This window comes from Coregonus lavaretus (assembly GCF_964263955.1).
Source record: "Coregonus lavaretus genome assembly, chromosome: 25".
NCBI classification, from domain to species: domain Eukaryota; kingdom Metazoa; phylum Chordata; class Actinopteri; order Salmoniformes; family Salmonidae; genus Coregonus; species Coregonus lavaretus.
In genome coordinates, this window is record NC_140012.1 from 6,264,014 (window position 1) to 6,280,110 (window position 16,097).

The 16,097-nt window shown below is 40.9% G+C and overlaps 1 protein-coding gene across 1 annotated transcript; it reads left to right on the forward strand.

Annotated features, from left to right (window-relative positions):
* The first annotated feature begins 1,255 nt into the window (after window positions 1-1,255).
* On the forward strand, window positions 1,256-15,003 carry LOC311101117 (latrophilin-like protein LAT-2). Its single transcript, XM_084142179.1, has 9 exons — window positions 1,256-1,324; window positions 2,388-2,477; window positions 4,620-4,663; window positions 4,780-4,887; window positions 4,973-5,132; window positions 5,301-5,423; window positions 6,931-7,082; window positions 14,425-14,583; window positions 14,720-15,003. Exons 1-9 carry the CDS (start codon window positions 1,294-1,296, stop codon window positions 14,861-14,863), a joined length of 1,011 nt encoding a protein of 336 aa, XP_083998305.1. The 5' UTR covers window positions 1,256-1,293; the 3' UTR covers window positions 14,864-15,003.
* Window positions 15,004-16,097: the final 1,094 nt, after the last annotated feature.

Here is a 16,097-nt window from a genome sequence, read left to right on the forward strand (position 1 = left end):
CTAATTGACCAAACGGCATCAAACAAGTCTCTCTGCGCAGTACTGTACGTAATTTTACATTCTGTATGTATGTAAATAGGATGCATCAAGCTGCTGTGCGTTTTGTCTCTCTCAGAGCGAGTGCTGAAGCTCATCAAATCGTCTAGCGGTAGGTTCCAGGACTTCCTCCACCACAGTGACTCTGCAGACCTGTCGCTTCTCCCCCTCAGGGAAACTCCTCTTCACCGTCGCCTACAACGAGATCCTGCTGTGCGAGGTGCAAGGCCTATAGACCACTATACAGTAGTAGACTGAACTATATTATTAGAGGACAATCACGTGGGCTGTGATCTACTGTATAGACCCAAGCTTTCACCATTGTTCCTTGGATTTTTAGAATGGCATGAGGTGGTGGACGGCGGCAGTAATGTAGGCTTCCTGAAACACTACTCTCCTATGTCTCCATCAACCCTCGATTGGTCCTAGGTTAAAAGTCCTCAATATTCACACAAGCAAGTGCCTCAGCTCAACTGACAAAGGAAACTAAATAATGTATCAATTGTTTACAAGTTTACTGAAGTACATTTAAGGCAGGGGATTTGATCAGTCCTGTGAATGACTATATTTGAAGAAAATATTTTAATTTTATTTATATGGGAACCTCCTTTTTCTGTTCAGTGGTTTTATACTCTATGGGAGTGATTTTGTTTCCCATTTTATATATTTTAATCATAATAGGTCCATCAGCCAATACTGTCAGTCAGTCTATAAATTATGCACTAAAATGTTTTGTCCATCAATGTTCGACACTTGAATATTTTTTCAATAAATACTAGATTTGTCCCTAAAGTTAAACCCTAATTTGTGTCTCAATGTGCTTGTTTTGTCATTTCCCCCATGATGTCTGTGTGTATTGAATGTGTGGTGATTACACAACAAGGTTTGAGACTGATGCATAGTTTTGCAGGTTGGGTTTTTGTATTGTAAGAAGAAAAAGAGAGAAGAATGCCTCTGAAGTTTCGGATTTTTGTATTCCTTAAGTAGGGTGACACTCTCTAAAGCTCTTAATATTTGTAATTGTGATTTCTTTGACTGGCTTTCTAACCCGTTAGCTCTTTCCCCATCACTGTAAATGAGAAGGTGGAGGTTATGATGAGAAGAGCTGCTACAGGGACTTCCCTTTTTTACTTCAAGATGAAATCTCTTCAGAGGAAGGTATTGAGAAAGGAAATAAAAAGGAGAAGTAGACGATGGAATACTCTGTCAGGTACACAAGCGCGCACACACTTAATCGACAAACAAACTGCCTTTGAAATGGGAGTCAATTTATGCTACTGGATACTTGGTGAGTCATCTTACTTCCCATGTTACTGGAGGGTCTTTAATTTAAGTTTTCAACTGTAAGAGTTTTTTTTGTGTGCCTGGAATAAAGATGAGGGAGTCAGAGAAAGAGATTGTGATTTGACAGTGTGTGTCACACCCTGGCTCTGGGACTCTATTTGTTGAGCCAGGGTGTGTTCATTCTATGTGTTTATTTTCTATGTTTGCCTGAGTGACTCCCAATCAGAGGCAACGAGTTCAGCTGTTGGCTGGTTGTCTCTGATTGGGAGCCATATTTAAACTGTCTGGTTTTCACTTTGTGTTTGTGGGTTTTTGTTCCGTGTTGTTTGGTTTATGTAACCAGGGACGTCACGTTTCGTTTTTGTTGTTTTGATCGTGTGATCATCTTGATATAATAAAATGTTCGCATTCAACGCTGCACCTTGGTCCTCCTCTCTGGTAGACGATTGTGACAGTGTGTGTCCAGGGGCATTAATGTATTGGTCTAATGTACAGGTAACTGCCAAAATAATGGAAACACTTGAGTAAATCAGGGATACAAAGTATACTGAAAGCAGGTGCTTCCACACGTGTGGTTCCTGAGTTAATTAAGCAATTAACAAGGTCATGTATAAAAATGCTGGGCAGGCCATTATTTTGGCTACGATGGCTTTGCCCCCATAGGATGACAATGGCCCCATCCACAGGGCACGGAGTGGTCACTGAATTATTTGATGAGCATGAAAAAGATATAATCCATATGCCATGGCCGTCTCAGTCACCAAATCTCAACCCCATTGAACACTTATGGGAGATTCTGGAGTTGCGACTGAGACTGCATTTTCTACCCCCAACAAAACACCAAATTATGGAATTTATTGTGGTAGAATGATGTCGCTTCCCTCCAATAGAGTTCCAGACACTTGTAGAATCTATGCCAAGGTGCATTGAAGCTGTTCTGGTTCGTGATGGCCCAACGCCTTATTCAGACACTTTATGTTGGTGTTTCCTTTATTTAGGTAGTTACCTGTACATATAGAGGCATTATATGTTTATCTGTCTGATATTCCTGCTATTTTTTTCTACAGGTCTCTACCTGGCCCCACCTTTGGAAGGGAGGAGTCCTCCACTCTGTCAAACAGGGTATAAGATTGATAAGATTGGAAGTGGATGTTCTGGTAAGCTCAACTTAACGGGGCCCTGTGTAGCTCAGTTGGTAGAGCATGGCGCTTGCAACGCCAGGGTTATGGGTTCGTTTCCCACGGGGGGCCAGTATGAAAAATGTATGCACTCACTAACTGTAAGTCGCTCTGGATAAGAGCGCCTGCTAAATGACTAAAATGTAAATTTACCCTGGTGATGAAAAAGATCACTGTATGTAGATGGCAGGGATTATTTTCTTTAATCTCTATCTGTTTGAACCTAACTGGTGCCTTTAACAGGCTCACATCTAGGATAAGATGTTAAGAATTCACCAAGAGGTGACAGTGAGGTTACAGTGATGCTGACTAAAATAACACATTCACTGTTCATTAGCTGAAACAATTCTCTATTCTCACTCATTTCAAGTTAGCCAACTAACTGACTAATACCTAAGATCTGTCCTAACTTCAAATACATATTTAGTCATTGTTATGTAGATAAAGATGAGTGTGTGGAAGGTCCCTCCATCTGTGGGAACCATTCAACTTGCTTCAACATCAAATCAAATCAAACCATTGGTAGCTACTGCTGTCAGTGTCAACCTGGGTTCAATTCTAGGATGTCAAATCATCACATTTTATTTGTCATATGCGCCGAATACAACAGGTGTAGACTTTATGGTGAACTGCTTACTTACGAGCCCTTTCCCAACAATGCAGAGTTAAAATGTACCAAAAAAAATTAAGGAAATAGGAACACAATACAATAACGATAAGGAGGCTATATACAAGCAGTACCCGTACCGAGTCAATGTACAGGGGTACGAGGTAGTTGAGGTAATATGTTAAAAGTGACTAGGCAATCAGGATAGATAGATTGACTAGCCAGTCAAGATGATCTCAATGGTGTAGCTGTATAACTTTTTGAAGATCTGAGGGCCAAATCTTTTCAGCCTCCTGAGGGGGAAGAGGTGCTGTCGTGCCCTCTTCACAACTGTGTTGGTGTGTTTGGACCATGATAGGTCCTTAGTGATGTGGACACAGAGGAGCTTGAAGCTCTCGACCCGTTCCACTACAGCCCTGTCAATGTGAATGGGGCAGTGCTTGGCCCTCCGTTTCCTGTAGTCCACGATCAGCTCCTTTGTCTTGCTGACATTGAGGGAGAGGAGGTTGTCCTGGCACCACACTGCCAGGTCTCTGACTTCCTCCCTATAGGCTGTCTCATCGTCGTCGGTGATCAGGCCTACCACCGTCGTGTCGTCGACATACTTAATGATGGCGTTGGAGTCGTGCGTGGCCACGCAGTCATGGGTGAACAGGGAGTACAGGAGGGTCCCCCGTGTTGAGGGTCAGCATGGCGGATGGGTTGTTGCCTACCCTCACCACCTGGGGGCGGCCCGTCATCCCTTGTGACAATTTCATCTATGCTACAGGCAAACCGATGTTAACCAAATGCAAGTGTTGTGCAAAAAGTGCCTTACAGTTGTGGTGAAAACAAGAGGAAACACGACACATTTATTCGATCATTTGAAGAAGAACCATCCCCTACTTTACAATGATTGCATGGTGAAAAAAGCGCCTGACAGCTGCAAAGCCTCTCAGCCATATCCAGCCACCTCCCTGGCAGATACGTTTTCAAGTGTAACGACCTACGAAAAAACATCCCACAGACACATACATCACAGAGGCAATCACCTATCTATCACATAACCAAAGACATGATTCCTATTTACACAGTCCGCAAAGACGGCTTCAAGAAGATGATAAACAAGCTGGACAGGAGATAAAAGATTCCATCTCGCACATATTTCTCCCAAGTCGCCATCTGTATAACAAAATTAAGGGAGAAGTTGAAACAGAGCTCACACATGTTGATTGTTACGCAAGTTTCAACTGAAAGGTCGGTGCTTGCAAACATCATAGGCTACTTCCCCAAACTCAGATTTGGAATTCCTCAAATGGACATACAGAACTTGTGGATTCTTCAATATTGTTTATTTTTACAACATTTCTCAGCCGGGAGGATCCGTTCTACGTATTTCATTTCTGCTGTGCCATCTGTTGAAACCTCCACCCAGCCTACCAATTACCAGTTTCACAATCACGATGACAGGCCTGATACATTGTGTTGTTGTATTGTAGGAACTAAGATAATTTGCATTCATGTTTTTCCTATAGTGCTGAATTGTGAACCATATACAACTCAGAGTACACCCGAACAGGTAAATTTTTCCTCTTTTTAAATGATTATTCTCTGAAAATTACTTATCTTCATCTTGAGGTTTTGAGATTGTTTTCCATTTTCTTCCTCTCTGTATACTCTCTTTCTCTCACTCAGACTCTACCAGGTTTTGACAGCCTCTTGTCTCTTGTGAGAAACAACTGTATGGTGTTGAGTAACTCTTCTGTAGCTCCAGCCAACCCAAAGACTGGAGAGATTTTGGAAGTAAGTTGCCACCCTGAGCCACACACACACACACACACACACACACGTTGCATCACATCATATCACGTCTCTGTCGTCTCTAAAGGTACTGGCCAATGTCATTGATGTTCTTCAACTCCAGTCCAATGGTCACGGTGGTAACAGCAGTAAAGTGAATACGCTACTGAGGACAGTTGAAAAAGTTATCAGACTGATCGCTCCACAGCTGGAAGGGAACGTGAGCAGGATAAATACAAACCACACAGGTAACATTCATACTGAACACACATTTACTGATCATTAACATCACAGGTACCACAAGTTAACCTTACACTGAACACATATTGACCCCTAAGTGACCACTTGTTCTTTCAATAATGCTGATTTCTAGTCAGTATAGATTTTTGGATTTTTGTCCCTATGTTGAAAAACAGAGGTGGAGATTGTGGTGAGGAGGGACAGGACTCCTCCCCGAGGACCAGTCAGACTAACCAATGAGAAAATCCAACTTGACACCACCTGGGAGACGGTGATCGGATTGGACAGGAATTATGCAGGTACAGTCCCACTCAGCTGCAATAGCATTAGGCTTCTCAAATTATTATTATAGAGACAAAGTAATTGGGAGTTTCTAAGTATTTACAGACATTTCTAAGGTTATTATGTATTTTGTATCATGTACAGTTGAAGTCGGAAGTTTACATACACCTTAGCCAAATACATTTAAACTCAAGTTTTTCACAATTCCTGACATTTAATCCTAGTAGAAATTCCCTGTCTTAGATCAGTTAGGATCACCACTTTATTTTAAGAATGTGAAATGTCAGAATAATAGTAGAGAGAATGATTTATTTCAGCTTTTATTTCTTTCATCACATTCCCAGTGGGTCAGAAGTTTACATACACTCAATTAGTATTTGGTATCAGAAGTTTACATACACTCAATTAGTATTTGGTATCAGAGGTTTACATACACTCAATTAGTATTTGGTAGCATTGCCTTTAAATTGTTTAAATTGGGTCAAACATTTTGGGTAGCCTTCCACAAGCTTCCCACAATAAATTGGGTGAATTTTGGCCCATTCCTCCTGACAGAGATGGTGTAACAGAGTCAGGTTTGTAGGCCTCCTTGCTCGCACACGCTTTTTCAGTTCTGTCCACATTTTTTCTATAAGATTGAGGTCAGGGCTTTGTGATGGCCATTCCAATACCTTGACTTTGTTGTCCTTAAGCCATTTTGCCACAACTTTGGAAGTATGCTTGGGATCATTGTCCATTTGGAAGACCCAAGCTTTAACTTCCTGACTGATGTCTTGAGATGTTGCTTCAATATATCCACATAATTTTCCTTCCTCTTGATGCCATCTATTTTGTGAAGTGCACCAGTCCCGCCTGCAGCAAAGCACCCCCACAGCATGATGCTGCCTGTTCTTCGGCTTGCAAGCGACCCCCTTTTTCCTCCAAACATAACGATGCTCATTATGGCCAAACAGTTATATTTTTGTTTCATCAGACCAGAGGATTTCTCCAAAAAGTACAATCTTTGTCCCCATGTGCAGTTGCAAACCGTAGTCTGGCCTTTTTATGGCGGTTTTGGAGCAGTGGCTTCTTCCTTGCTGAGCGGCCTTTCAGATTATGTCGATATAGGACTCGTTTTACTGTGGATATAGATACTTTTGTATACAGTGAATTATAAGTGAAATAATCTGTCTGTAAACAATTGTTGGAAAAATGACTTGTGTCATGCACAAAGTAGATGTCCTAACCGACTTGCCAAAACGATAGTTTGTTAAAAAGAAATTTGTGGAGTGGTTGAAAAACAAGTTTTAATGACTCCATCCTAAGTGTATGTAAACTTCCGACTTCAACTGTATGATTTGTGCATAGGCTGTGGTTCTGTTTTGTGCAAGGCTTATTTTATGGGCATCATATGTGTACCGTTTGTGTTTTATGTTGTAGGGTGATGGGTTTGTATACTACATGATTTGTGTATTGGTTTTGTTTTATATTGTTTGTGTTTCTGTATGTTTTAAGTGTATAGGTTTTGTATGATGTTGTTTGCAGGGTTTGGTTTTGCCGTTCTGCTCAGCTACAAGAGTCTGCTGACTTTTACCAAAAGCTCTGAGGTGCTCTCCTCCAGAGTGGTGACTGCATTCGTTAGCAACCCCAACACAACAAATCTGTCTGAACCTATCATTCTCACCTTCAATCACATGGTAACAAAAAGGCTGACTGTCATTTAAAGTGATAGTTCACATCTTTTACTTTTAGCTTACCTTTGACTTCCCTAGTGTGTGGTTGTTTCCTCCAAACCATTTTAAAATTTGTTAGCTGGTTATTTAGCAACACCCAGAATCTACTGGCTAGCAGATTTGAATTCATTAGGGGCTTAGCCCAAAGCCAGTAGGGCGGTCTGGGGGCATTCTACCCCGGCGCAAAAAAACAAAAAGGAATAGCATGAATTTGGTGCACTCTGAGATGAACATTGAGAGATTAGAACAATGAGAGATTAAATATTTTTCAGGTAAATACCCAAACACCTCTCTCTCTCTCTCTCTCTCTCTCTCTCTCTCTCTCTCTCTCTCTCTCTCTCTCTCTCTCTCTCTCTCTCTCTCTCTCTCTCTCTCTCTCTCTCTCTCTCTCTCTCTCTCTCTCTCTCTCTCTCTCTCTCTCTCTCTCTCTCTCTCTCTCTCTCTCTCTCTCTCTCTCTCTCTCTCTCTCTCTCTCTCTCTCTCTCTCTCTCTCTCGTAATTAAAATCCATAGAGCAGCTTTAAGTGATACAGTCTATTGTGTGCTCACCCCTCCTCTGCCTCTCCATCGCTTGTGCTATGTTGTCTGTTGCTGTCTCGTCTGCCCTCTTCTGTTGCTGTCTCTTAGTCTTATATGTTACTGTCTCTTGTTTACCTTCGTCCTGTCCTGGTTGTAAAAAGTGTAAAAGTAAACAATTGTTTTAATAGTAATTTCACAGGCTTTTTCCCCTCACCTGCAAATTATTTGTAAACTACGTTTTACGTTTTCACTGTCTGTATTTCACCTTTTATAATTTTTGAAAATATACTGAACAAAAATATAAACACAACATGTAAAGTGCTGGTCCCATGTTTCATGAGCTGAAATAAAAGATCCCTGAAATGTTCCATACACATTAAAAGGGTATTTCTCTCAAATTTGGTGGACAACTTTGTTTACATTCCTTTTAGTGAGCATTTCTCATTTGCCAAGATAATCCATCCACCTGACAGGTGTGGCATATCAAGAAGCTGATTAAACAGCATGATCATAACACAGGTGCACCAATAAAAGGCCACTCTAAAATATGCAGTTTTGTCACACAACACAATGCCACAGATGTCTCAAGTGTTGTGGGAGTGTGCAATTGGCATGCTGACTGCAGGAATGTCCACCAGAGCTGTTGCCAGATAATTGAATGTGTATTTCTCTACTATAAGCCGCCTCCAACGTCGTTTTAGAGAATTTAGCAGTACGTCCAACCAGCCTCACAACTGCAGACCACTTGTAATCACGCCAGCCCAGGACCTCCGCATCCGGCTTCTTCACCTGCGGGATTGTCTGAGACCAGCCACCCCGCCAGCTGATGAAACTGAGGAGTATTAAAGCCCTTTTGTGGGGAAAAACGAATTCTGATTGGCTGTCTCTGGCTCCCCAGTGGCATAGGCCCACCCATGGCTGCGCCCCTGCCCAGTCATGTGAAATTAGGGCCTAATTTATTTATTTCAATTGACTGATTTCCTTATATGAACTGTAACTCAGTAAAATCGTTAATTGTTGCGTTTATATTTTGGTTCAGTATAAATACAACTAATTAGAATCTATAGAGCAGCTTGAAGTGATAGTCTACTGTGTGCTCTGTTCTCTCTCCATCTGCCCTCTCCTGTTACTTTCTCTGTCTTGTCTGTTGCTGTCTCAAGTTCTAGTTTGTTACTGTCTCCTTAGTCTATCCTCTTCTGTTATGGTCTGTTATGTTCTTCTGGTGTCTCTCTCCATCATATCCTATTCTTCTGTTGCTGTCTTTGTGTCTTGTCTGGTGTCTCTCACCATTACCTATTCTTCTGTTGCTGTCTCTGTGTCTTGTCTGGTGTGTCTCTCTCCATCATATCATATTCTTCTGTTGCTGTCTCTGTGTCTTGTCTGGGGTGTTCCTTAGGTTTTACAGACCAAAACGTTCAAGGGCATAGTGGGGTAGCTTAACTTGTTTTGGGCCTGTGTCTGTGTCACCTAAATTATACTCTTTCCTACCAGTTGCCCCTGGCTGCTGCTGTTCTAAGTGCTCCACTGGCCTGCTGTTCTCATCTGTCCTCCTGCTTGGCTAATCTGCCAGGTAACAAGGTAGAGGTACAACGTGTCATTAGTTAGTTTTAAAGGGCAACTTCCTGATTTTGCCTTGTTTTAGATTTGGTTCCTTAAGAAATGATAGTGGCCATGACTGAATTCAAACGTGAGATGATTTCGGGGTGTGGTTTGATGTGGGTGCCTCGTGTATGTGTTCGCAGGTGGGAAGAGTTCACTCCAGGGCTAGTTTGGGACCGTCAATAAATTACAGTATGTAAATGAGACATTATTTTCATGTTGCACACCTTTTAGTTTTCTAATGAAATTCTTTCAATATTTGTATAGGAATTTCTACAATATATATTTGGTTTGAGGTTTTTAAGTCATTGAAATTGGGAGCTATTGGAATTTTAACATATTGTCCCATGTATTTGTGTAATGTACCGATGGTCCCAAACTAGCCCCATAGGTATATCCACAAGCATTTCGCTACACCCACTATAACATCTGCTAAACACGTGTATGTGACAAATAAAATTTGATTTGATATCCAAAGTCTACCTGAAATTTACCACAGGCATTACAATCAGGTGGCGTGCAGCTGCACTCCGAATTGATGATTACTTGTGTTCTGCCAGCTGTGAGCAGGATTGAAACAAACCCTACCTTCATTTACTTTGTGATACTTTCATGACCACATCTCACAAAAATCAGTTTTGGACAAGACTGACTTTATGACCAAAATTATCCTATTTACACTTTGTAGTAAATTTTGACAGTAGATAAATGTTTCTGACTCATATCGATGCCACATAGTCTGTTTTCTAAATGAGAAGTTGGTTTTTAGGGGCATTTACTCTTTAAAGTTACTGTACACTGACACGACCAGGGCAACTCAACTGCAAAGAAAAATTCAAGTGTCCGCATAACAGCATAACAACTCCAAACATGACAGATAAAGCTAAATAGCCCCTAGGCCATATGAAAATAAAGAGAAATGGGTAAAAAAAAGAAATACCTGTAGAATAGAAGAAGTTATAATACCTCTGATGTATTTAATTTTGTCAGTTCTACCAGCTAATATGAGATTTTTAAATTACATAACATTTGAGGTCAGATAACTTAACCGCCTATGTATTTTCAATGTTTTGTTCACCTACAATCTAACCACAAAGCTGGCCATCTTCTAAGTTTAAGTTCAAGTTTGTTTATTTGTCATGTACACATTATACACTATATATACAAACGTATGTGGACACCCCTTCAAATTAGTGGATTCGGCTATTTCAGCCACACCCATTGCTGAGAGGTGTATAAAATCGAGCACACAGCCATGCAATCTCCATAGACAAACATTGTCAGTAGAATGGCCTTACTGAAGAGCTCAGTGACTTTAAACGTGGCACCGTCATAGGATGCCACCTTTCCAGAAAGTCAGTTCATCAAATGTCTGCCCTGCTAGAGCTGCCCTGGTCAATTGTAAGTGTTGTTATTGCGAAGTGGAAACATCTACAAGCAACCAGAACTCACAGAACGGCATCGCCGAGTACTGAAGCGCGTAGGGCGTAAAAATCGTCTGTCCTCGGTTGCAAAACTCACTACCGAGTTCCAAACTGCCTCGGGAAGCAATGTCTGCAAAATAACTGTTCGTCAGGAGCTTCATGAAATGTGATTCCATGGCCGAGCAGCCATGCACAATGCCAAGCGTCGGCTGGAGTTGTGTAAAGCTCGCTGCCATTCGACTCTGGAGCAGTGGAAACGCGTTCTCTGCACAAAGCGAGGTCCATACAGAAATGGTTTGTCAAGATCAGTGTGGAAGAACTTGACTGGCCTGCACAGAGCCCTGACCTCAACCCCAACAAACACCTTTGAGATGAATTGCAACGCCGACTGCGAGCCAGGCCTAATCGCCCAACATCAGTGCCTGACCTCACTAATGCTCTTGTGGCTGAATGGAAGCAAGTCCCCGCAGCAATGTTCCAACATCTAGTGGAAAGCCTTCCCAGAAGAGTGGAGGCTGTTATAGCAGTAAAGGGGAGACCAACTCCATATTAATGCCCATGATTTTGGAATGAGATGTTCGACGAGCAGGTGTCCACATACCTTTGGTCATGTAGTGTATACATGGAGTTCACAGTGCAATGAAATGCTCACTTGCAGGTTAATCTCTCAACAATGCAACAACAATAGAAAAAGTAAGTAGCTAAGTGAATAAAAAGATAAATAAAAGCTCAATTAAATAATTTTACCAATGTAATAATTATTTTTTACAAATAGTTAAATAGCCTTCTGGAAATAACAGACATGAGCCAAGCATGTTTATCTGTAGAATTGAATAGGTTGTAAGATCTCTATGATTCATTTCATTTTGTCAGTTCTACCACCTCAATTTTGCTCATTTTAAACAGGGTTAGATATAATGTTGTAGTGAAGTTCAGCTTCAGTCCACAGGGAGCACTGTGTCACTGTCAGAAGATGTGTTAAATCAGAAAAACTTTCTCTCATCTCTTTGGTATCAGCTAGCTAAGTCAGCCAGTTGTTAACGTTAGCTACAGAAACAAAACCCATCAAAAATACTCACTGGAAATAAATACTTTTCCTAATATTATGACTTACAGTAATAATAATAATAATACAGTAATACTTACAGTATATCAACATCCTTCGCTTGCCCATTCTCTAAATATACTTTTAAATAATTCTGACTGACACCCAATAGCTTAAGGACGCTGAGCACTAACGCTACCTTATTAGCATTAGCAAACCCTTATGCTGAGGGAGACTAGGTAGTTAGCTACCACCAACCCTGCACAAACCTGTGGCGAACTATGCTGCTGCACTTTGACTTTCTGGCTATTCTGCCCTCCACCTCATTCACTGCTGCCTCAACTCTCTCTTTTGGAATATCCATATTTGCTCTGTGCTATGCTGCAGACTGACTGGGCGACAGGCGTTTTGCAGAGTGATGACATTGACGTCTAAACGCTGATGTGGGGGAGGGTCAAGGAACGTGAGCGGTCCACTGCGTTGTGGAAATGTCGACCAATCACAGCAGGCACAGCGTCATCCAACTTATTGTGGGAAGCTACCCGAAATGTTTGACCCAAGTTAAACAATTTAAAGGCAATGCTACCAAATACTAATTGAGTGTATGTAAACTTCTGACCCACTGGGAATGTGATGAAAGAAATAAAAGCTGAAATAAATCACTCTCTACTATTATTTCACATTCTTAAAATAAATTGGTGATCCTAACTGACCTAAGACAGGGAATTTTTACTAGGATGAAATGTCAGCAATTGTGAAAAACTTGAGTTGAAATGTACAGTGGGGAAAAAAAGTATTTAGTCAGCCACCAATTGTGCAAGTTCTCCCACTTAAAAAGATGAGAGAGGCCTGTCATTTTCATCATAGGTACACGTCAACTATGACAGACAAAATGAGAAAGAAAATTCCAGAAAATCATATTGTAGGATTTTTTATGAATTTATTTGCAAATTATGGTGGAAAATAAGTATTTGGTCAATAACAAAAGTTTCTCAATACTTTGTTATATACCCTTTGTTGGCAATGACACAGGTCAAACGTTTTCTGTAAGTCTTCACAAGGTTTTCACACACTGTTGCTGGTATTTTGGCCCATTCCTCCATGCAGATCTCCTCTAGAGCAGTGATGTTTTGGGGCTGTCACTGGGCAACACAGACTTTCAACTCCCTCCAAAGATTTTCTATGGGATTGAGATCTGGAGACTGGCTAGGCCACTCCAGGACCTTGAAATGCTTCTTACGAAGCCACTCCTTCGTTGCCCGGGCGGTGTGTTTGGGATCATTGTCATGCTGAAAGACCCAGCCACGTTTCATCTTCAATGCCCTTGCTGATAGAAGGAGGTTTTCACTCAAAATCTCACGATTCATGGCCCCATTCATTCTTTCCTTTACACGGATCAGTCGTCCTGGTCCCTTTGCAGAAAAACAGCCCCAAAGCATGATGTTTCCACCCCCATGCTTCACAGTAGGTATGGTGTTCTTTGGATGCAACTCAGCATTCTTTGTCCTCCAAACACGAGTTTGAGTTTTTACCAAAAAGTTATATTTTGGTTTCATCTGACCATATGACATTCTCCCAATCCTCTTCTGGATCATCTAAATGCACTCTAGCAAACTTCAGACGGGCCTGGACATGTACTGGCTTAAGCAAGGGGACACGTCTTTCACTGCAGGATTTGAGTCCCTGGCGGCGTAGTGTGTTACTGATGGTAGGCTTTGTTACTTTGGTCCCAGCTCTCTGCAGGTCATTCACTAGGTCCCCCTGTGTGGTTCTGGGATTTTTGCTCACCGTTCTTGTGATAATTTTGACCCCACGTGGTGAGATCTTGCGTGGAGCCCCAGATCGAGGGAGATTATCAGTGGTCTTGTATGTCTTCCATTTCCTAATAATTGCTCCCACGGTTGATTTCTTCAAACCAAGCTGCTTACCTATTGCAGATTCAGTCTTCCCAGCCTGGTGCAGGTCTACAATTTTGTTTCTGGTGTCCTTTGACAGCTCTTTGGTCTTGGCCATAGTGGAGTTTGGAGTGTGACTGTTTGAGGTTGTGGACATGTGTCTTTTATACTGATAACAAGTTCAAACAGGTGCCATTAATACAGGTAACGAGTGGAGGACAGAGGAGCCTCTTAAAGAAAAAGTTACAGGTCTGTGAGAGCCAGAAATCTTGCTTGTTTGTAGGTGACCAAATACTTATTTTCCACCATAATTTGCAAATAAATTCATTAAAAATCCTACAATGTGATTTTCTGGATTTTCTTTTCTCAATTTGTTTGTCATAGTTGACATGTACCTATGATGAAAATTACAGGCCTCTCTCATCATTTTAAGTGGGAGAACTTGCACAATTGGTGGCTGACTAAATACTTTTTTTCCCCACTGTATTTGGCTAAGGTGTATGTGAACTTGTATGTGTATGTGTGTTTTTTGTTGTTGCTCGCTTTCATCACTTTTCAAGAAATGTAATACGTTATACAGTTAATCAAATGTGTATGGACTAACAGATGCAAAAATGCTAGCCAGATTTTTCTGGACTTTGCTTAATAACCAGCTAACAAATTTAAAAACGGTTTGGAGGTAACAACAATACCGCAGGGAAGTCGAAAATAAAGTGAACTTTCCCTTTAAAACAGGTTTTATTAGAAATAACACATTTGTTTAACAGACACATGCAGTAGACCCTAGCTGTTCATAAGATATGTCTCATCTCCTCTGTGTCCCAGTTCAGTGAAGCGAGCACCTGTGTTTATTGGTCAGAGGATGGAGAGGGGGCGTGGTCAAGCCAGGCTTGTGCCACAGTGATTTCCAACTCCACCCACACTGTGTGCTCCTGCACCCATCTCAGCAGCTTCGCCCTGCTCAGGGGAATCCAAGGGGAAAAGGTGATGAACAACAACATTGTAGACCCGCTAAGAGAGTATTGGATCTGTGAGAAGGTGTTTTTGCCTTCAAGCTTTTCCTTTTGCCTTGGGGTATTGGTATGGCCTGTATTTAATTATTGTCATTCCTCATTGACAGAAAAGCGGAAATCTGTCGTTGGTGAAGTGGGTGGGCGTTTCTGTGGCGCTGGCCTTTGTGGTCCTATCCCTGCTTACAGCCCTGTGGTGTCGCTTTATCAGCAAAAAACGCAATGGCAGGGAGCCGGCCGGAAAAGCATTTTAACCTCAAAAGCAACTCAACTTAGACAGCAAGAATTTCTATACTTTGTGTATAATCCCACCTTCTGTCAATTTACTGTAAAATAACTGTTTAGACTGAAAGAACTGTTGGAAATTAAAATAAGTTTCAGAAAAATGTGGAGTATTTTCTACCTCAGTCACTAAAATGATTTAATGAAATATACAAATGTATTATTCTGATATAATAAATGTACTTTTCTCCTTTCAATTGTGGACGTCAGTATTATTGTACAATTTAAAAAGCATCTCTGTTGTAATCAAAGGAAGGACAGACATGTTTGTTCATTAGACTGAACACACACCTTTACATTCACTGTGTATACTGTACAGGTAGAAGGAACATACATGCATACCTACATTACATACATGCTGTTATGATTGACTATGATAGGCTGACTGGAGACCTGGACAAGTGTAAAAGCCCTGAAGCCCAAGGCAACAAAAAAAGTAGACTCTTGGAATTATCTAGTTCAAACGACTTAGTATCTCATTTGAACTACTTATCTCCTTTGAACTACTTAATTGTTATTTTGTCTAATTAGGCCTAATTTGTTATGCAGATTGTCAGACCGTGTAATGGTTTCTGCAACCATTCATTCACTGATTCCATCCATTGATATGATTATTCATTGACAGTTATTTGATAACCTAAAGCAAGGCTGCTTTTGAATGCCAGAGCATGTAAGTGGGCGAGTGTGGAGTGAGGAGCAGAGCGTAATTCAAAAGCAGGCCTTCTCTCCCACACCAATTTTGCTCTGGTTCTGCTCAGCCACAAGCTCTGGGCATGCTCTGCCTAGCATTTATTTTATCAGGATTATTTTAATTAGGCATATTCTGTTATAATTATTTAGCATACCACAATAGCCTATATCTAGTTTATTCTACTTTGTAACATTAAGATATGGAGTTTCTATTTTTAAGGACTTCAAATGTATTAACAGATGTTTTAGGTAGGCAATACATAGGCTACTGTAAAATCTATTTTCATTTTTCTAAGAATAGAAACTCAATAATATAAATCAACTTAATTAAGCTAAAATATTATAAATACATCGAAAAATAATAAAGGCCAGTATCAGCTTCTTTTCATAAATAAAAGGGAATAAATGATCTCAAACTGCAGTGGTCAAATGATTTGTGCATAGAAGCATGCACCAACAAGCTTCACATGTGCATTGAGCGTGGAAATGGGCTCTACAAATTAAGTATTATTATTA